This window comes from Eubalaena glacialis, chromosome 13 (genome assembly GCF_028564815.1).
Source record: "Eubalaena glacialis isolate mEubGla1 chromosome 13, mEubGla1.1.hap2.+ XY, whole genome shotgun sequence".
NCBI lineage: Eukaryota > Metazoa > Chordata > Mammalia > Artiodactyla > Balaenidae > Eubalaena > Eubalaena glacialis.
In genome coordinates, this window is record NC_083728.1 from 57,072,150 (window position 1) to 57,090,885 (window position 18,736).

Here is an 18,736-nt window from a genome sequence, read left to right on the forward strand (position 1 = left end):
GGCTACGGGTGAGGGGCGGTCCTCGCGGCACACGCCTCTTCCTGAGAGGCTGCTGGATCTGTCAATCCTGATCCGACGTCCCCATTGGCCACATCTCAAGAGGTCGGAGACAAGGCCCGCGCGCCCATTGGACGCGGGGCGAGGAAAAGACGCGGCCTCACGCTGGGGCGTTGACACGGAAGTGGGTCCAGGTCCTGTACGTCGTCTGCGCCGGAACCTGCGTACACCCCCTCGTGCGATCTGATTGGCTAAGGATAGCGCGAATGGGCCTATCAAGAGGAGTCAGGGGGAGGGTTCGCGCTGCCCATTGGTCCGAAGGCACTTCCCTCAGGCAGGGAGGCGGACTGTGCGAGGAGGAAGCGGCTAGAAACCGTGCGGCCACCCGGATGGGATGGAGGCGGCAGCAGGTGAGTATGCTGGGCTGCGGGGCGTTTTCGGTCCGCGGGCGCCGAGGGAAGAGGGAAGGGGCCGGCCCGCAGCTGCTGGTCAGGGCTCCGGGTTTTAGCACACCGTCTTATTTACAGTGTAAAGGTCTCAGAGATGCTTGCGTGCTTCATTACGGCGCTTAGAAGGAAGTCTTGCTTGAATAAGGAGCTCTAAGAAGGAGAGACTGGAACGTCACATACTCGCAGTTGTTTGTAGAAGTATTATTCTGCTTTTTAAGCCTTGAGATATATATATATATAAAGGAAAGTTGCGTGGGACGGAATACGTACATTGGGCACAATCGGATTCGCACAGCTTAGCCACGTTATCTTCCAAAAGACCTCAGGTCTGGTACCATGAGCACAAAGCTCTTAAAACGCTGGATTCATCTATCGGATTATAAATGTAACGCTGGAGAGAAGAATCTGAAAAAGTTTGTTACGATAAGGGCAGACTTGCTACAAGGTGAGAGGAATAGCTTCTAGATTGATGGATGAAGGTTTCTCTTTTAACTAAGGGGGAAATGTACATGGAAAGTAGAAAAGCCTAACGGGCTTTGCAGTAAACCTCCCTGTGCCCAGAGGCAACTCCTGGTGTCACTCGTATCTTTCTGGAAAGATTCTTTACATAGAAAAACTTCCATATTTGTCTAGCGTATCAAATAATCATGGTTTGGTCGGACTTAAGGTTTGACTGGGCATTTTATCCATACAGGGTGCCCTTTACTTCCCTCCATGGGGAGATACTGCTTTCCTTTGCCCCTTCCAGGGCAGCCTCTCACATCTAATAGGCACTCGGATTATCGTTGATAATCTGTTTATAAACTTTTTCAGTATACTTACAAGTGAAAGTTTCTTGTGGTTGGCTCCTAAGGATTGTTGTGTGAGAAGTGACTTGGGAGCAGCAGTGTCCTGTGTGATGCTCAAGCAGATAAAGTTCCCCAGTCCCACCAGTGAGGAGAGCAAGTCTTCACTATTAGGCGCTTGGCAGTGCAGCACCCGCATGAAGGGCGAGTGGGAATCAGGACCCACATCTGGCTTGTTCTTTCCCTAGTTTCTACCAGACCACCCCTCCCCACACCAAAGAAAGGTGAAATTGATTCCCAAGTACTTTTTGATATTAAAGCAATTTAAGTAATAGCCTTTTAAGTTGACGCAGAGGTGGCCTGAGGCATGGTGTCCAAGGTATTTGTAGGCAATGATCTGGGTGGTTGGGGGGGCGCCCTTTCCTTGTCACCTTATGAGATCTCTCGGCCCCCGGTACCAGACGGAGACCCAGGACAGGCGCTAGAACGCATTTGTGACAAAGACCTGCTGGAAAGCCAGGCCAGGAGCACTCTTGAGTTCTTTCTAGGGAGGCTTTGGTGGCGGGGGCCTTTGAACCTACCCATGAGAGATGGGTCAGGAGGGTGGACAGTGTTTATTCACCTTTCGTTGAGCCCCTCCTGGGGACCCGGGTATGCAGTGAGGGTGATGGAGTGAGTGAGCAGCTTGCTGCAGGCCAGGCAGGAGTCTTGATGGTGAGGTCCTAAGGGCGCTGGGGCAAGAAGGTGGGCATTTTGCAGGGGGCTGAGGGTTGTTTGTATGCAGATGGCAACCGCTGTGGGGAGGCAGGGATTCGAATGGTTAGTATTTACAGGGTGGCATTTCAGGCTCATTGAAAGGACGAGCAGCTGGGGCAGAGCGACCAACAGGGCTTCCCAGAGTGGTTGGGCCCGGGCCTGCCTGGGGCATGGCACTGATGCCTTGGCCACCCTTGTGTACCCAGGGTTTCTTAAGGCACGACCTTCAGCCATCCAGGTGACCTGACGTCCGCACCCACACGATTGTGGTTGCTTCCGCAGAGCTGTGGCCTCCCTCCTGAGAACTGGAGGCCAGGGCTGCCTTGAGTGCCTCTTCTGACCCCCGGGGAGGGGGCTGGGCACCTACAGATCAGACCTCAGAGCCGTGAGTGCTGCCCTGGCACAGGCGTACCTCCTGACTGTAACGAGCGCCCTATTTACGTTAGTCTCCACCCATTTCCTTTGGAATCAGCTGGGAGTCTTTGGCTCGAATTGGCCTTGTGCTGGCCTTGTGCGCATGAGCTCACAGGTGTGCATGCTGGAAAGAGGAGCAGTTTGAGGCATTTCCTGCCCTAGCAGCCCTGCCCCAAACAGAGTGGGAGCAGCCATTTTTGAGGACCTGGTAGGTTGGGTCTGGGGCCTGCTGGAAGCCTTTTCGCGGGGGCGTGTTTGCTCATGCCGGGGTGATGGAGCAGGTCTCAGGACTGCCCTGGTCTCAGGACCTGGGATGTAGGAAGTACCTGGTGACCCCGCAGTGAATGAGCATGGAGGGCGGCTGGTACGAAGGAGAGCCCTGCCCTCCTCCCCTGTTGTCCTTCTGACTAGAGCCTGGAAACCTGGCCGGCGTCCGGCACATCATCCTCGTTCTCTCGGGAAAGGGGGGTGTTGGGAAAAGCACCATCTCCACGGAGCTGGCCCTGGCCCTGCGCCACGCGGGCAAGAAGGTGAGTGCCTCCCATCTCCTGAGCCGCCACCCCTGCCCCTTGTGGGCCTTGGCCGGTGCCCTGCATGCCGCGTGGACGTCCCGCCTCCTTGCAGGTGGGTATCCTCGACGTGGACCTGTGTGGCCCCAGCATCCCCCGCATGCTCCGGGTGCAGGGCAAGGCTGTGCATCAGTGCGACAGTGGCTGGGTGCCTGTCTTCGTGGACCAGGAACAGAGCATCTCCCTCATGTCTGTGGGCTTCCTGCTAGAGAAGCCGGATGAGGCAGTGGTGTGGAGAGGCCCCAAGAAGAACGGTAATGACCGGGCAGGGGACAGCACTGTCAGCCTGCTGGCCTCCCCAGCTGCCCTCTTGGCGCAGGAGCCCCAGGGCTGCTGGCTCTCCTCCACACAGCCCTCCCCCCACAGCACCAGCCTCGGGTAAAGTTCGAAAGACTCTAGTGCTGGCCTTTTCATTTCCAAGACTCTCCCGCCGTGCACCTGAGCAGTCAGCTCGCAAGTATTCAGACAGCGGGCCTGGGGGGCAAGAGCGTGAGACCCAGCTGTGAAGCCTTCAGCCACCTGGTCCATCCCCTGGGGCTCAGACCACCCAGCGTGGGGTGCCTGGTGGGGCTCTGGTGCCTTTGCACAAGCAGATGGCATTAAACTCCCTCTGGTGGGCAGAGCGAGGCTGCCGGGTGTGAGAGCAAGCTCAGGGTGGGGGCTGCTTCCAGGACACGCCGGCGTGGCATTCCACCGCAGGCCACCTCTCGGGCACAGATACCCGCCCCAGGAGGGTCCGCGCTAGCCATCCTCACCTAAGGCCCAAGCAGAAGTCCTAGGGGTGGGGTGGGGAAGGGTCTCCCCACCTTGCTGTACTCATCCTGCCCCTGGTGAGGAATGGCACACGCAGCTGTCGGGGTGCCCGGTGGTACCGGAACCCACAGACACCGCCCTGCCCCAGGGCTGGGAGGAGGCAGCGGGCTTCGTGTGACCCCTTTGTGAGACCCTGCCTCACCTGCTCTCTCCTTGACCCCGGGCCACCCTGGGTCTCCACAGCACTGATAAAGCAGTTTGTGTCCGATGTGGCCTGGGGGCAGCTGGACTACCTGGTTGTGGACACGCCCCCGGGGACCTCTGATGAGCACATGGCCGTGGTGGACGCCCTGCGCCCCTACAGCCCCCTGGGGGCCCTCGTGGTCACCACGCCCCAGGTACTACGGGAGCACCCTCACCCTGGGGCAGGCGCTTTGCCCTACTCTTTCCGCTCATCTTGGCTGAGTTTTCGGGATGCCCATTAGCTGGTCCCATCTCTTTCCTGGTCTCCAGGCAGTATCCGTGGGGGACGTGAGGCGGGAGCTGACCTTCTGTAAGAAGGTGGGGTTGCGGGTGATCGGGGTCGTGGAGAACATGAGCGGCTTCGTCTGCCCACACTGCGCAGTGAGTTGTAGGAAGTCGCAGGAAGTCGGGGGCATGGGTGGTTGGCCCCTCCCCTTCGAGGGTGGTGAGAGGCCTGGAGGTGGACTCCGCACCTCTGTGTTCTAGGAGTGCACCAATGTCTTCTCCAGGGGAGGCGGCGAGGAGCTGGCCAGACACGCTGGAGTCCCCTTCCTGGGTGAGCGAGCCAGGGCTGCCCCGGGGCCCCTGCTCTAGGTGGCCTTACCTCCCTACGCCTCCTGCGCCCAGGGAAGAGAGGAGGGTGGAAAGTCCCGTCCTCCCTGAGCTGCGAGTGTCAGCTCATCTCTAACAAATTGGTTCCCACCAACTGGAGAGAGGCAGTCCCCCGGGCTTTGAGCGGGTGTCCGCGGCTAAGACGCCTGCTGAGACCACGGAGGTGCAGAGGGGCGGCCGAGGCTCTGCGAGCCTGTATCAGGGACACCGGTGGCACGGGACCATGTCCCCAGCACTCGCCCTGTGCTTTCTTCCAGTGGCTGGAGCCCAAGAGGTGGTGGGGCCGGGCCTGCTGGGCGGGTTGCTGGCCGTCCCAGTGGAGATTGAGGCCAAGAGTACCTTCCTGCCAGGCACCTCAGCAAGAGGTGTCTGCTCTCGGCTAAAGCGGCACTGCCAGCGGGCTCCTGGGCCGTGGGGAGTGTGGACATGGCCTCCTGGCCCCGGGCTTTGCTCTCACCACCTGGCCCCTTCTCTGCCCCCTTCCTTTCTCTCTCCCAGGCTCTGTGCCCCTGGACCCCGAGCTCACGCGGAGCTTGGAGGAGGGCCGAGACTTCATCCAGGGGTTCCCCGAGAGCCCCGCGTTTCCTGCACTCTCCTGCATAGCCCAAAAGATTCTGAACGAGGCGCCTGTTGGACTCTCCTGACCGAGGCAGTTTGAGTGTCTCCTCTGTGTGCTGTGGGGCTCGTGCTCACAGCCCGGAGCAGAGGTGGCGGCACGGTTCCTGGAACCCGTGGCCCTGGGCTGCCGTCACCATGTGCTCCTCTCCCCGTGGGCCTGCCCTGGACATTTCTGGTGCTTCAGCAGCATCTCAGCATCAGAGCCACTGACAGTCGGTGGTTCCGCCTGGTTGGCCTGTGGCAGGGCCCGGGGATAGCGTGAGGTCGCGATGCCGTGGCCTGACCTCCCTGGTGGTGCAGCTCGGTACTCACATGCCCCAGACAGACTGGCTGCTCCCGACAGCCAGGTCTCCACGTTGTTCACAAAGCTTGTGTGTCTGGGAGCGCACTGGGCCTGTAATCCTGGTGAAACAGGCAGCAGCACCCAGTAAGGTGTCAAACTTGTAATTCAGAGGAGCCCAAAATAAATGTGTCCCACTGCCATGGTTACAGGTCTGACCTTTCTAGATCATTCTGCTCTGGTCCCGCCTCCCTGGCTTAGTGTCACCATGTCCTGTGGCAGACAGTGTTAACTCCCTAAGTCCCAGGAACTGGGCCAACAGCCCTGTCGTTGACAGGCTCCTGAAGACTCGGGTGAAGATACGTTTGGGGAGAGTTTGTCGGGTAACTTGTGTGAGTGGCCATGCTTGGCCCAGTGAGAGCTAAGTGCCCGCCCCGCCCTCTGTGCTGCGGGCCTGAGGGGTTGAGCTGAAGAGCAGAAAGGTGAGTGTGAAACAGAGTCCTGGGGGTTTTCCCTGCACGTCTCCAAGGAAGGCCAGGAGGGGGAGGTTTTGGAAAGCAGAATAGTGGCATGGTGTGCTGTTCTTCCCAATGGGAGAGATGGGGTGCTCAGTAGAGAATGTGGAACGGTCCCTGGGGCACGGGTGGCAGGGGGCCTGGGGAAGCAGCCCTCAGGTACCACTTCGTGGGGGCAGATGGGGAGGCGAGGAGTGTACCAAGGATGGATGTTTCTTGTGGGGGTGGGGGGAGCGGGGCCAGAACTGTTGAGGGGTTTGGCCAGGAGCACAGGGACCTGGAGAGTGAGGGTCTGCACCCCTTCTGGCCCCAGGCTGGCCTCAGCAGGAGCAGCTGGGCCCCAGCGTCCCAGGACCAGGCCACCTCCGAGGACGCTGCCTAGCGAGGGGGCTGAGATGCCGAGGTTCCTGGAGGACCTGAGTAAGTGCCCGCCACTCCTCAGGTGGGGATGGGGCCTGGGGACTAGTGGACGAGAAGAGAGTCTGGGCACAGGACAGGAAGGGTTGTGGACAGGCGTGTGGGACCAAGGCAGCCAGAGGTGGGGCAGGCACGGCATAGAGGGGCCCGCGGCCCAGCCAGCACTCCTCCCTCCCTGAGCTCCCCACACAACCTCATACGCGGCCACATTTATTGGGTTGCTTTTAATTGATGATAGCTGGGGAGGCTGTGTCCCCAACCCTTCTGGTCAGGCCCTCAGGGACCAGGCTGGGGCCCACAGGTCCCAGGTCCGTGTCCCCTGGGGTGGCGAGGGCCCGTCCAGACCCCAGGGCGGTCTCCGGTCAGCAGTGGGCAAAGTGGGCCTCGCTGACGTCGCGCAGGTCAAGGCCCAAGACGCTGGGGGGGCTGGCGCAGGTGATGTTGTTGTAGGCATACGCGGGCGGCTGGCGGTCGTCGTCTCCCTCCGCCACGGCCTGGACAAAGCGGGGCACAACGCCCGGGTGCTGCAGGGTGAAGGCCCTCAGGGCCTTGAGGGGGCAGCCGCAGTCCCAGGGGTTGCCCTCGAGCCACAGGTGCTCCAGGCCGGGGGGCTGCGGCACGAAGGTCCGCAGCGAGTTGTTCCGGAGGCTGAGGTAGCGCAGCCGCCCCAGTGGCGCGAGCACAGTCTCAGGCAGCGCCTCCAGGCGGTTGTGCGACACGTCCAGCCAGAAGATGCGCTGCAGGGGCCCCAGGGCATCCACCGATAGCGCAGACAGCCGGTTGCGGGAGAGGAGGAGGTACTCCAGGTGGCTGAGGCCCTGGAAGAGCTGGCCAGGCAGGTGCGTGAGCTGGTTGGAGGTGAGGTCCAGCTCCAGCAGCTCGGCCAGCCCCCCCAGGCTCTGCTCATCGATGGCCGCAATGCCGTTGTCCTTGAGGAAGAGCCGGCGCAGCCCCGAGAGGCCGGTGAAGGTGTGCGGGCCGAGGCAGCCCAGGCAGCTGCCCTCCAGGTGCAGGCTGTGCAGCTTGCCCAGGCCCTGGAACGCCTGCTCTGGAAGGTTCCTCAGACAGTTGCCAGAGAGGTTCATGACGGCCAGGTTGTAGAGGCCCAGGAAGACGCCCGCCTTGAGCTCCTGGAGCTGGTTGTTGTTGAGCGCCAGCACCTCCAGCTGGTCCAGGCCCTCGAAGGCCTCCTCCGGCAGCTGCCGGATACGGTTGTAGCCGAGCTGCAGCTCCTCCAGGAAGTGCAGGTCCTTGAAGGTCCGGGGCCGAAGGCCGGCAATGGCATTGTGTGAGAGGCGCAGAACGTGCAGGCCCAGCAGCCCCGGGAAGGTGTCCTCCAGGAGGCCACCCACGCGGTTGTGTGACAGGTCCAGCCAGCGCAGCGCCTTCATGCCCAGGAAGGCACCTGGGGCCACGGCGGCGATGAGGTTGTGGTCCAGGTAGAGCTTCTGGAGCTTGGGCAACTTGACAAAGACATTGGCTTTGACGCTCCGCAGGGCATTCCTGCTCAGGTCCAGCTCACGGAGCTCGCTGAGGCCGCAGAAGAGCGCGGGCTGCAGGTAGGCCAGCTTGTTGCCCGCCAGCACCAGCTCGCGTAGGCTGGCCAGGTCCTGGAACGCAGTGTCGGGCAGCACGGCCAGGCTGTTCCAGCCCAGGTTGAGGTCCCAGAGGTGGGCAAGGCCCCTGAAGAGGCCCTCATCTACCCGGCTGAGGAGGTTGTTGTTGAGGCCGAGCGAGGCCAGGCCCGGCGTGTGCAGGAAGGTGCGGGCCGCCAGGCTGCGCAGTTGGTTCCGCTCCAGGTGCAGGTGGTACAGGTTCTGCAGGCCCAGCAGCGCCTGTGGCTCCAGGCTGGCCAGCCTGCTGCCCTGCAGGTTGAGGAAACCCAGGCTGGAGAGGTTCCGGAAGGTGGCCGCGGGAATGAAGGAGAAGTTGTTTCCGTCCAGCCACAGGGCCCTGGTGCCGTCCGGGATGCCATTGGGCAGCCGCGTGAGGTTCCGAGAGCTGCAGAAGACGCTGAGCTCATCCGTGTAGTCGTCGTGGCCACAGGAGCAGACGGCTGGGCACTGGGGGCCCTCGGGGTCTGCCGGTGCCGCGGGCTCCACTCCCTCCAGGCTGTGGGAGCCCAGCACTGCCCAGGAGACCAGCAGCACCACCAGGGCCGGGCCTCCTGTGGGGAGAGGGGCTTGGGGAGGCAGCACTGAGGCGGCCCAGGATGTGAGCCCAGGGCAAGCAAGACATGGAACCTTCCAGGCCTCAGCCACACATCTGGACCACAGCACACAACCGTTTAGAGAAGGTACTGCTGACTGGACCAGAGAAGGTATGGGCTGAGATCTGCGTCCCCCACTTAAATGGGAAGCGGAGACCAGGCAGGACGACTGGGACCTTCTCTGGTTCAAAACCAACTGCCCTTTCCACCCCACAGGACCGAGGGGGTGGCAGTGCCTGTTCCAGAGAAAACTGAAGGCTGGGGACCTGGCCACTAGGCCGTGTGTTCATCTGCATCCCCAAGGTGGACACTCAAGCCAGGCTAGGCTGCCAGGCAGGCCTGGAGGAAAGTGTGAGAGAACGTTCTGGAGCAGGCTTGCTGCCCTGATTGTCTGGACAGTGAGCTGGATGCCCGCTGCCCCAGCTAGACCCCCGACGGGGGGGGTACTCACCTCCGTAGTGTGTCCGGCATGCACCCAGGGACTTGGCCCAGTGCTGGTGTGGGGAGAGGAAGAGGGTGCAGGCCTCAAGGGCAGATGGGGACCCCAGGCCACTGACCCACCAGAGGTTGGGTTGTGGCACAGGACAAAGGATGCCAGGCTCCACAGCAACAATCCCCCATAAGTTCCACTGGGCACTGGGCTGCCCACCACATCAGGCCTCTCTCTGGTCTCTGAGAGTTCCGGGTCCCAGGGTGGACACACCAGCTGGATTGGGCTAGGCTCCGAGAGGGGACAGGGTGGCAATAGCCTGGCCTCCGAGCAGCTGGGAGGGCAGCACGCCCTGGCCCAGTGGAGGGTCTGAGGCAGGGCCCCTGGGGTGGCAGTGTGGGGGCCCTTCCTTCCCTGCGCTGCCAGCCTGGGCCCTCGGGTAGGAGAGGAGGGGGCAGGAGGCAACAGTGATTCTCCAGGGCCAGGCACCCCACCACCCCAAGTGGCCACATTTCCCCCATGGGCTCCCAGAGCCTCGGCCCACCTAGAGCTGAGCCCTCCCTGGGGGCAGCCCCTACCCCAGTGGGCTTGGGGGCACATGGTCGCCCCCCCCCTCCCCAAAGTGAGTGGCTGGGGCACGTGGGGGCCTCACCTCTCCTCAGGGCCATCCCTCGTGCAGAGCAGGCCGTAGGCGGGCAGGGAGCGGGGCGCGTCTGTTGGGGCCGGCTGCTCCTGCCCTCTGGATTTCCCCACTGCCTCTGGGGCAGCCAGCACCCTTGTCACCGGCCAGCCCAGCCTGCTGGCCCCAGCTCCATTAACCCCCTCCTGCCGGGCTGCCAGCATCAGCACTGAGGCCCAGGGTGCGGATGGCACAGGGGACAGGCTGGGGGCTGCATCTGCCCTGACGCATCTTCAGGGTGCAGGGTGGCCCGGGGTGCAGCTCTGAGGGACAACGGGGGCCCATCCCCCCATCTTCCCAACCCCCCCATCTTCCCATCCCCCTGCAGGGCTGGGTGGAGCAGAGCTGGGGCTGCAGGCAGTGCTGGGGGGGGTGTCTCCCTTGGAGCAGCCTGTGAGGGGCTGGTGCTCAGCCGGCCCCCCTGCCTGTGGGTAGGGGCCCCTCAGGGGGCTCCTAGGGTCTTCCCTCCCAGCAGATGGCCGTGTGGGAGTTAAGCGGGAACCACACGTCTCCAAATGGGCCTGCCCATCTACCCCCGGCATGCTGACCACTCCCCCCTCCTCCCCATTTCCTAACTGCCTGGGTGGGGTCCTTGTTCAAGCTCCCAGGGGCCTGGCCCAGCCTTGGCTTCTCCCGTGACCTCAGGGTCAGCTGCTGTCTGGCCACTGCCCCTCCCCCTAGCCTCTTCTAGGAATGCTTGGCAGGGCTCCGGCCACTTTGTGTTTGCTTGCCCCAACAATGTCCTCCCAGGAAGAGAGTGGGGGACGGCTGGCCTCGGGGGCGAGGTCTTGTGGCTGTGAGACCAGCCCCCACCAGCAGTGGGCCCCATCCTGCCCTCCAGGGCTCCTTTGGGGCCACGGCCACCCTGCACTGCACAGGCCCTGGGACAGGTACCCAGTGCCCGGCCTGAGGTCAGCCACAGGTCAGACATGGTAAGAAGGGGTGTGGCTGCTTGATTCCGGGCGCCATCCTCCCCTCCACCTGGGGAGCCCTGGGCTCTGCTCTTCCAGATCTGACCACATCTCCCCCGCGCTGCCAGGTGCAGTGCTGCTCTCCAGCCACCCCTCTCTCCTTTACTGAGGACCCTTCCTCTGGCTGCCAGCTGTGCCTGCCCACCAGTCCCTCTGCTCTGCCTGGGGCGGGGGGGCCTGTGCTCGGAAGGGGCCAGAAGGCATTGAAAAAGGCAAAACTGAGTCTGGGGAGGGCAAGGCTTGTCGAGGTTTAGGAGACTCTTGAACCTCTTGGTGAGGCAGAGGAGGAAGTCAGGTCTGCCTCCTGAAAGGTACATGGTGAGGAGAGAAGAAGTGAGGTAGGCAGGAGCTGTCCGGGCCCAGGAGAGGCTGGAGGCCAGGCCCGCCCCCCCAGCCTTGTGGCGCCCCCTCCCCAGCTGATCCCGCAGCAGTGCCGAGGGGCGGCTTTGTCTTCCTCCCTTTATTGAGCTTTGATTTTTTTCCAGGTCGTTTCTCAGCTTCTCTTCTGAGAAATTATAGATCTGCAGGGAGAAAGTCCACACCCAGAAATTTACACGGTAAACATACATTTACACAGCAGAAAGTGCGGACTCAGCAGGAGTCCGGGGCCATGGGGCCTCTTCACCAGGAAGCTCCCCGCATGCGGGCCAGGCGCACGTGGACTGGAAGGAGGGTTAGCATTCCTGTCTCCTCACACTTGGAGGGTTGGGGCTGGAAACTTCCTGTAAATCCCCAGTAGAGCTTGTGTGGCGGAGAACCCTTATCAGGACTTCGGCAGGCGGATTAGGTATTTGTAAACCTTTCTCAAGTCCTGCGGTAACACTGGTGTTCAGCCCGCTGAGTTCAGAGAAGACCTCTATTCTGGCCGCCCGGGGCCAGCTCTGTCCCTGCTCCCCCAAAGCGGCCAGTCCTGACCCAGGCTGACTACTGCCTTGGCCTCTCTTTACAGTTCACCCCGAGGGTCCCCCCAAGGAGTCTGGTTTCTGGTCTTCGTGGAAATGGTGTTGTACAGAAGCCCCAGGCCCGGCCACTCGTGTGCCAAGTCATAGCATCCCTTCCCTCCTTCCTGTCGTGGTGCTGCGACCCTGTGGGGTCCTTGTGCGTTTCTGTGGTCCTGAGTGGACCCACTGGGACCAGCCTGTGTCATCCTTGCAGGTAAGGCCAACCCCTTCCTGGGTAGTTAGGGGTCACACCTTCCTGGGGCAATAGGGGTGCCCTCAACACCACCCCCACCCTGTCTACTCTCAGCCCTGAAGGTGGGGGGACAGTGGCTTTCATTGTCCTGTATTTCTTCAGTCACCAATGATGGCAGCTCTTCATAGGGAGGCTCACTGGCCAGTGGATTGTCCTTTTCTGTAAAGTACATGTTTAAGTCTCTTGCTGTCAGTGTGACTTACGTTTTTTTAAAAACTGTATTCTGGATGCAAGCCCCTTGTTAGGTATGTGTGGCCAGTGTTGTCTTCTGCACCGTGGTTTGCATCTCCATTCTCTTCATTGTGATTCTGGTGAGAGTTCTTAATTTTAACGTGGTCTCATAAGGTGTTCCTTAAATGGAAAAACTGCAAAAAAAGATTTTTTATCTAGGCCGATGTATGTATCATGATTTCAGGTCCCGTTCGGCACATGGACTTCAGTGTATTCTCTTAAAATATTGTGTGAACACGTCACTGCCCTACCTTTCTCTGTGACGTCTTTGGGCCACCCTTTCTCTTTCACTTCCTAAGAGTGAGGTGATGCTCAAGTTTCATTCTTTTTGGTGGGTTATGATCGCCTCCCCACATTTAGCGCAGTGGCTTTCCTTCCCTCCTCGCTCCTGGACGCCACCCTTGCCGTGGTCAGGGGCTGCATAGCCTGGCCCCTTCTGGGCTCCCCCTGAACCATGGAGGCAGAGCAGATCCTTCTCTGTCTGCAAGAGCTTCCAGGCTCTTCGTGGTCTGTGTGTTTCCTTGTCTACGGTGGGAGCAGCCTGTCCAGGTTTGACTTGTGTTGCAGTTTGAGTCTTCCAATCCGTGGACATGGCATTAGGTCGTCTTCAGTTTCTTTCAGCGGTTTTGTAGATTTCCACGTTACGATCTTGCATATATTTTTTAGATTTTTTTTTCCCTGTAGATGGTTGTTACTTTTGATACTATTGTGTTACCTTTTTTCCTCTTTCATTTCATTTTGTCTAAGCTGAAATATTTTTCTAGAAGTATGTTGGGATAATGTAATAAAGTATTAATTGTGGTGCCTTTACCCAACGATTGTTTCTAAAACAGCTTGATTGATGTACAATTCTCACACCATAAAGTTCACCCACTGTCGATATAAAATTCAGTGATTCTTAGTAAATGTGTACAGCTGTGCAGCCACACGAACAGTCCAGCTTTAGAACATCCCCATACAATCGGTGGCCTTCTGTATCTCACCTTTTGCACTGAGCATGTTTTCAGGGTTCATCTACATAGTGTTTATCAGTACTTCATTCCTTGTTATGGCTGGACAATATTCTGTTTTATGGATTTGCCACATTTGTTTATTCATCAGATGATAGACATCTGGTTTGTTCCTATTTTGGGGTTATTATGAATAATGTTGCCATGAACATTTGTGTATGAGTTTTTGTGTGGACGTAGCTTTCACTCCTCTTGGGTAGATTCTTAGGAGTGGAATTACTGGTTCACATAGTATTTGTCTAGTTTTTAAAAAACTGTCTTCCAAAATGATTGTATCATTTTACAAATTACGAGAATTCCAATTCCACATTCTCACTACTATTTGGTATGGTCAGTTTTGTTTTCTTTTGTTTTTTAGCTCTTCTGTTTCTCTGACAGTTGATATTGGGCACCTATTCATGTGTTTGTTGGCATTCTTATATCTTCTTTGGTGAAGTGTCTGTTCAAGACTTTTGTCCATTTTTTAACTGAGTTGACTCCTTACCGAGTTGCAACCCTATATATTATGGATATAAGACTTTATATATTATGGATTATCAAGGATGACATTTGCAGATATTTTTCTGTTTGTGGTTTGTCGCCTTTTTTTCACGTTGTCTTTTGAAGTACGAAAGTTTATTTTAATGAAGTCCAAAATTTATCAGTTTCTTTCTCTCATGGCTCATGATTTTGGTGTGGTGTCTAAGAACTCGTTGCCTAACCCAAGATCACAAAGATCTTCTAATCAAGGATTATAGAATCTTTCCATTTACTTACATCTTCTTTCTCTTAGTTTGCAGTGTATAAATCTTGCACTAATTTTGATCATTTCTAAGTATTTTGTTAGTTTTGATGCTATTATGGAGTTGTTTTAATTTCGTTTTCAGACTGTTTGTCATTAGTATGTGCAAATACAAGAGATTTCTCTTGTTAATCTTGTGTCCTAGGACCTTACTGAATTTATTAGTTCCAGGTATGTGTGTGTATCTGGATTCCTTAGGATAAGCCACATACAGGATCACACCATCTGTGAATAAGGACATTTTTACTTATTTTTACTCCTTTCCAATATGTATACTGCCTTTTGTGTGTGTGTGTGTATGCCTTATTGCACATCAGTACAATGTTGAGAAGTGGCAAGAGCAGATATCCTTGCCTTGTTCCTGATTTTCGTGGGAAGCATTCAGTCATCCACTGTGAATTATGATGCTGGCTTATGTTTTTCATTTATGCTGTCACAGACAGAATAATGCTCCCAAACCAAAGATGTCCATGTCCTTATCCCTGGAATCATGAATGTGTCAGGTTACATGGCAAAGGGGAATTGAGGTTGCTAATCAGCTGACCTTAAGATAGATTAATGTGGATTTTCCAGGTGGCCCCAGTGTAATTACAAGGGTCCTCTAAAGTGGCAGAGGGCATCAGAAGAGGTCGGTGTGAGGCAATGAGAGAAGGACTCAACCCACAGCTGCTGACCTTTGAAGATGGAGGAAGGAGGTCAGGAGCCAAGAATGCAGGTGCCTCTAGCAGCAGGAAAGGGCAAGGAAACAGATTCTCCCTTAGAGCCTGCAGAAGGAACCAGCTCTGTGGACACTTTTAGTCCAGTGAGACTCACGTCAGACTTCTGACCTCCAGAACTGTCAGATGATACATCTGTGTGGTTTTTTTCTTTTATTTATTTATCGATTGATTAGCTGCGTTGGGTCTTCATTGCTGTGTGCAGTCTTTCTCTAGTTGCGGCGAGCGGGGGCTACTCTTCATTGCAGTGCGTGGGCTTCTCATTGTGGTGGCTTCTCCCATTGTGGAGCACAGGCTCTAGGTGCGCAGGCTTCAGTAGTTGTGGCACACGGGCTCAGTAGCTGTGGCTGGCAGGCTCCAGAGCGCAGGCTCAGTAGTTGTGGCGCATGGGCTCAGTTGCTCCATGGCATGTGGAATCCTCCCAGACCAGGCCTCGAACCTGTGTCCCCCTGCATTGGCAGGCGGATTCTTAACCACTGTGCAACCAGGGAAGTCCCCATTTATGTTGTCTTAAACAACTAAGTTTGTAATGATTTGATACAGCAGCATTTGGAAATTACAGATGTCCTTTAACAGGTCGAAGAGGCTCCCTTCTATTCCTAGTTTGTTGACTTTTTATCACGAACAGGTGTGGGATTTTGTCAAATGTTTTCCTTCATCCACTGAGATGATCTTGTGGATTTTGTCCTTTATTCTATGACTGTGGTTTGTTATGTTAATTGATTTTTAGATGTTTAACCAACCTTGCATTCCTGTGATAAATCCCACCTGGTTGTGGTGTATAATGTTGCTGTATTTGGGTTGCTAACATTTTAAAGATTTTACATCTGTATTCATGAGGGACATTGATCTCTTGTTTTGTTTGGTATCAGGATAACGTTAGCCTCATAGAATGAGTTGGGAAGTGTTCCCTCCTGTATTTTCTGGAAGAGTTTGTGAGTGATTAGTGTTACTGATAGAATGCACTAGTGAAGCCATGTGGACCTGAGCTTTCCTTTGCATGAAGACTTAAGACTTTTGTTAATTTAAGGAATTTGTCCATTTCATCTAAAATCTAATTTGTTGGTATAGTTTCCCTAGTATTCCCTTGTAAATCCTGTTCATTTCTGTAGGATTGGTAGTGATGTACCCTTTTTCATTCATGATTTTGGTAATTTGTGTGTTATTTTGTTGGTCAGTGCTTTGTTTTCTGTTTCATTGATCTCCTTGCTAATCATTACTATTTCTTTCCTTCTGCTTCCTTTGGGTTTTGTTTGCTCTTCTTTAGTGTTTTAAGGTAGAAGCCTAGGTTGTGTGAGGCCTTTCTTCTTTTCTCATACAGGTGTTTAAAAGCTATACATTTCCCTCTAGCACTGCTTTAGCTGCATCCCCCAAATTTTGTGTTTTGATTTCCACTCTTTTTGACCCACACACTATTTAGATGTGTTAACTTCCAAACATTTGGGGTTTTTCCAGACTTCATTTTGTTGTAGATATCTAATTCCACTGGAGTTTGAAATTACAAAGTATATTCTGTCTTTTAAAATTCATTGTGATTTGTGGTCTAAGATATTGTCTATCCTGGAGAATGTTCCATGAGCACCTGAAAATGCTGGTGGAATGTTCTATAAATAGGTTCAGTTGAGTGACAGTGTCCTGTTACCAACTAGACTTAAAGAATCTCCATTGTTTTTTTTTAGGAGTTTTTTTTAAATTAATTTATTTTTGGCTGCATTGGGTCTTCATTGCTGTGCACAGGCTTTCTCTAGTTGAGAGAGCGGGGGCTACTCTTTGTTGCAGTGCGCAGGCTTCTCATCGCGGTAGCTTCTCTTGTTGCACAGCATAGGCTCTAGGCACGCGGGCTTCAGTAGTTGCGGCACGTGGGCTCAGTAGTTGTGGCTCATGGGCTCTAGAGCGCAGGCTCAGTAGTTGTGGTGCACGGGCTTAGTCGCTCCACAGCATGTGGGATCTTCCCAGAACAGGGTTTGAACCCATGTCCCCTGCATTGGCAGGCAGATTCTTAACCACTGTGCCACCAGGGAAGCCCTCCATTATTGTTGAATTACTTATTTTCTCTTTGAATTTCTAAAATTCTTTGGTCCCTGACCATTCAAACTAGACATGAGGTACTCATTCCTTCAACAGAGGGTTGTCAGAACAGAAATCAGAGGAAAGAAAAGAGTTTATTGGAACCTTAAGAAGTCAAGATTCTGGCCTAAGAAAATATTCTGACAAAGAATAAGAAAACTCTTTCTTTGAGCTACGGAGCAGGAGAAAGGCTGGAGAAGAAAGGAAGAGAAGGAACCTGAAGTTCTGCCACCTCAGTGGAATCCCAGATGGGCCTGAGGGCCCCAGAGCAGAGGTGACCCTGACCTCTGCTGAGGACTGACTGGACACAGTGGAACAGGTGTGTGTACCCTGGGGACATACATGGCTGCAGGACCAGCCTTCCTCTCTGGATCCACAGCACCTGGGCCAGGATCTCTCCCAGATCCACTGAGATCCAATTCTTCCCCAGGCCTCTCTGCTGCCCCAACTCAGAACCAGTGTCCATAGAAGTGGATGGTCCAGGAAAAGCCTCTCCTTTTACGGTTTTACTGACAGATTAATAATTAAAAGTTTCAGATTATTAGAGAGAGGTGGGGGTTGCACAACACTGTGAATGTACTAAATGCCACTGAATTGTTGTCCCTGGTGGTCCAGTGGTTAAGACTCTGCACTTCCAACGCAGGGGGCACGGGTTTGATCCCTGGTCAGGGAACTAAGATCCTGTATGTTGTGCAGTGCAGCCAAGAAAGTAAAAAAAAAAAGCCACTGAATTATAAACTTAATTGTATGTTGTGTGAATCTCACCTCAATTTAAATAAGTTTTAAAGGTTCTGTTTAGTAAAATACAGTCACTCCTAAAATCTAAGCAGTGTTACAGCTGGAGAGAAATATATCACATTGGGATAGCACATGACACACAGGTCATGTGGGTGGCTGTCAGAAAAGCAACAAGGACCTAGTGTGTTGGCTGTGGGAAGTAAGACCACTACCTGGGGGCACCTCCCAGAGAGTCAGGCTAAATGCACAGAGGTGTAGCTCGGTGAGAGACGGAGCCTCCACCCAGACAGGTAACCGAGCGGTCAGGAAATACTTTAAAATAAAAATCCTCAGAGGGAAGCGGGCAGGCACTGGGTCAGGGATCAGGAACTAGTGAAGAAAATGCTTGGGCTCTGTTTATACTGGTGCCCGGGAAGAAACTGAGGAGTCGTGGAAGTTTACATGGCCAGATTGTGGGGCTTCACAACAGACGCTCTGGGGGAGTTTTTACCTTTACATTCTCAAGAAAAAGGATGAGCGATCCCTGAGGAGCTAAGAAAGCAGGACCCCAAAGCCAGAGGACAGACAGCGAAGGGCTCTGATAGGAAGGGGGAGGGAAGACAAACACCCACGTCAGAGACAAGAGGACATTACAGACCGGATTTGAAAATGTAGGAAAGAAAACAACTTACCAAAAGCAGCTGAAGAAGGATAGAAGTAACAGCCCTTATAACCATTAAAAAACAGGATCACTAGTTTTTAAAATACCCGCAAAAGAAAGCACAAGGCTCAGACTAGCATTACCTTCTACAAACTCCCTAAAAAGTGAGGAAACGTTCCATGTCACCTTATTTCCAAAGCCAGACAGGGACTGTACAAGGAGAGCAAGCCAGCTGCAGAAGTTCCGATGAAATGGGATCTCGCCCAAGAATAAAATGACTAGGCACTGAAAACTGTTGGGATAATTCAGCCGACCAAAGGAGAATATGTGGTAAGACCCAGCTCCCACTCGGATGACCAGCAAGCTAGGAAGACCTGCTCAGCTTGACAACAGCTACTCAGCCCGCCTGCCAGCCTTCCAGGGACCAGGGTGCTTCCTCCTGGCAATACACCCCCTCTAGCTCTCCCCCTACCCCTGACATCTCCATCTCACTCTCATGTGATGGCGCCATCTCCTGGCTTTGGACTCGCCCACATGCTGGAGACATTTTAAACTTGACCTGCCCAAAGCCAACCGCTCAGGCCTGTGAGCCCCTCACAGTCTCCCCAACCTGGGAAATGGACGTGGAGTCTCCCTAACTCAGCACTCACAGCTCAGATCCA

General features: G+C 55.2%; 2 protein-coding genes and 1 long non-coding RNA gene across 9 annotated transcripts; 2 read left to right on the top strand and 1 right to left on the bottom strand.

Annotated features, from left to right (window-relative positions):
* The first annotated feature begins 66 nt into the window (after positions 1 to 66).
* On the top strand, positions 67 to 5,685 carry NUBP2 (NUBP iron-sulfur cluster assembly factor 2, cytosolic). Of its 7 annotated transcripts, none has more exons than XM_061209429.1 (8): positions 67 to 407; positions 525 to 891; positions 2,813 to 2,931; positions 3,086 to 3,224; positions 3,967 to 4,121; positions 4,237 to 4,347; positions 4,453 to 4,522; positions 5,077 to 5,685. In XM_061209429.1, exons 2-8 carry the CDS (start codon positions 783 to 785, stop codon positions 5,220 to 5,222), a joined length of 849 nt encoding a protein of 282 aa, XP_061065412.1. In that variant the 5' UTR covers positions 67 to 407; positions 525 to 782; the 3' UTR covers positions 5,223 to 5,685. The 7 variants fall into 7 exon arrangements, with proteins under 7 accessions (XP_061065412.1, XP_061065413.1, XP_061065411.1 ...); XM_061209428.1 differs by having other exon boundaries at positions 80 to 407; positions 3,026 to 3,224; XM_061209433.1 differs by lacking the exon at positions 525 to 891 and adding an exon at positions 2,460 to 2,609 and having other exon boundaries at positions 350 to 407; positions 3,026 to 3,224.
* A 1,050-nt stretch (positions 5,686 to 6,735) lies between these two features.
* IGFALS (insulin like growth factor binding protein acid labile subunit) lies at positions 6,736 to 9,715 on the bottom strand. Its single transcript, XM_061209423.1, has 2 exons — positions 9,700 to 9,715; positions 6,736 to 8,575 (listed from the first exon to the last, which is right to left on the bottom strand). The coding sequence occupies exons 1-2, from the start codon at positions 9,713 to 9,715 to the stop codon at positions 6,771 to 6,773; spliced, it is 1,821 nt and encodes a 606-aa protein (XP_061065406.1). The 3' UTR covers positions 6,736 to 6,770.
* Positions 8,880 to 17,384, top strand: LOC133103862 (uncharacterized). Its single transcript, XR_009703402.1, has 4 exons — positions 8,880 to 8,968; positions 11,183 to 11,254; positions 11,647 to 11,852; positions 16,754 to 17,384. It is a non-coding gene; the product is annotated as an uncharacterized LOC133103862 (long non-coding RNA).
* The last annotated feature ends 1,352 nt before the right edge of the window (positions 17,385 to 18,736 follow it).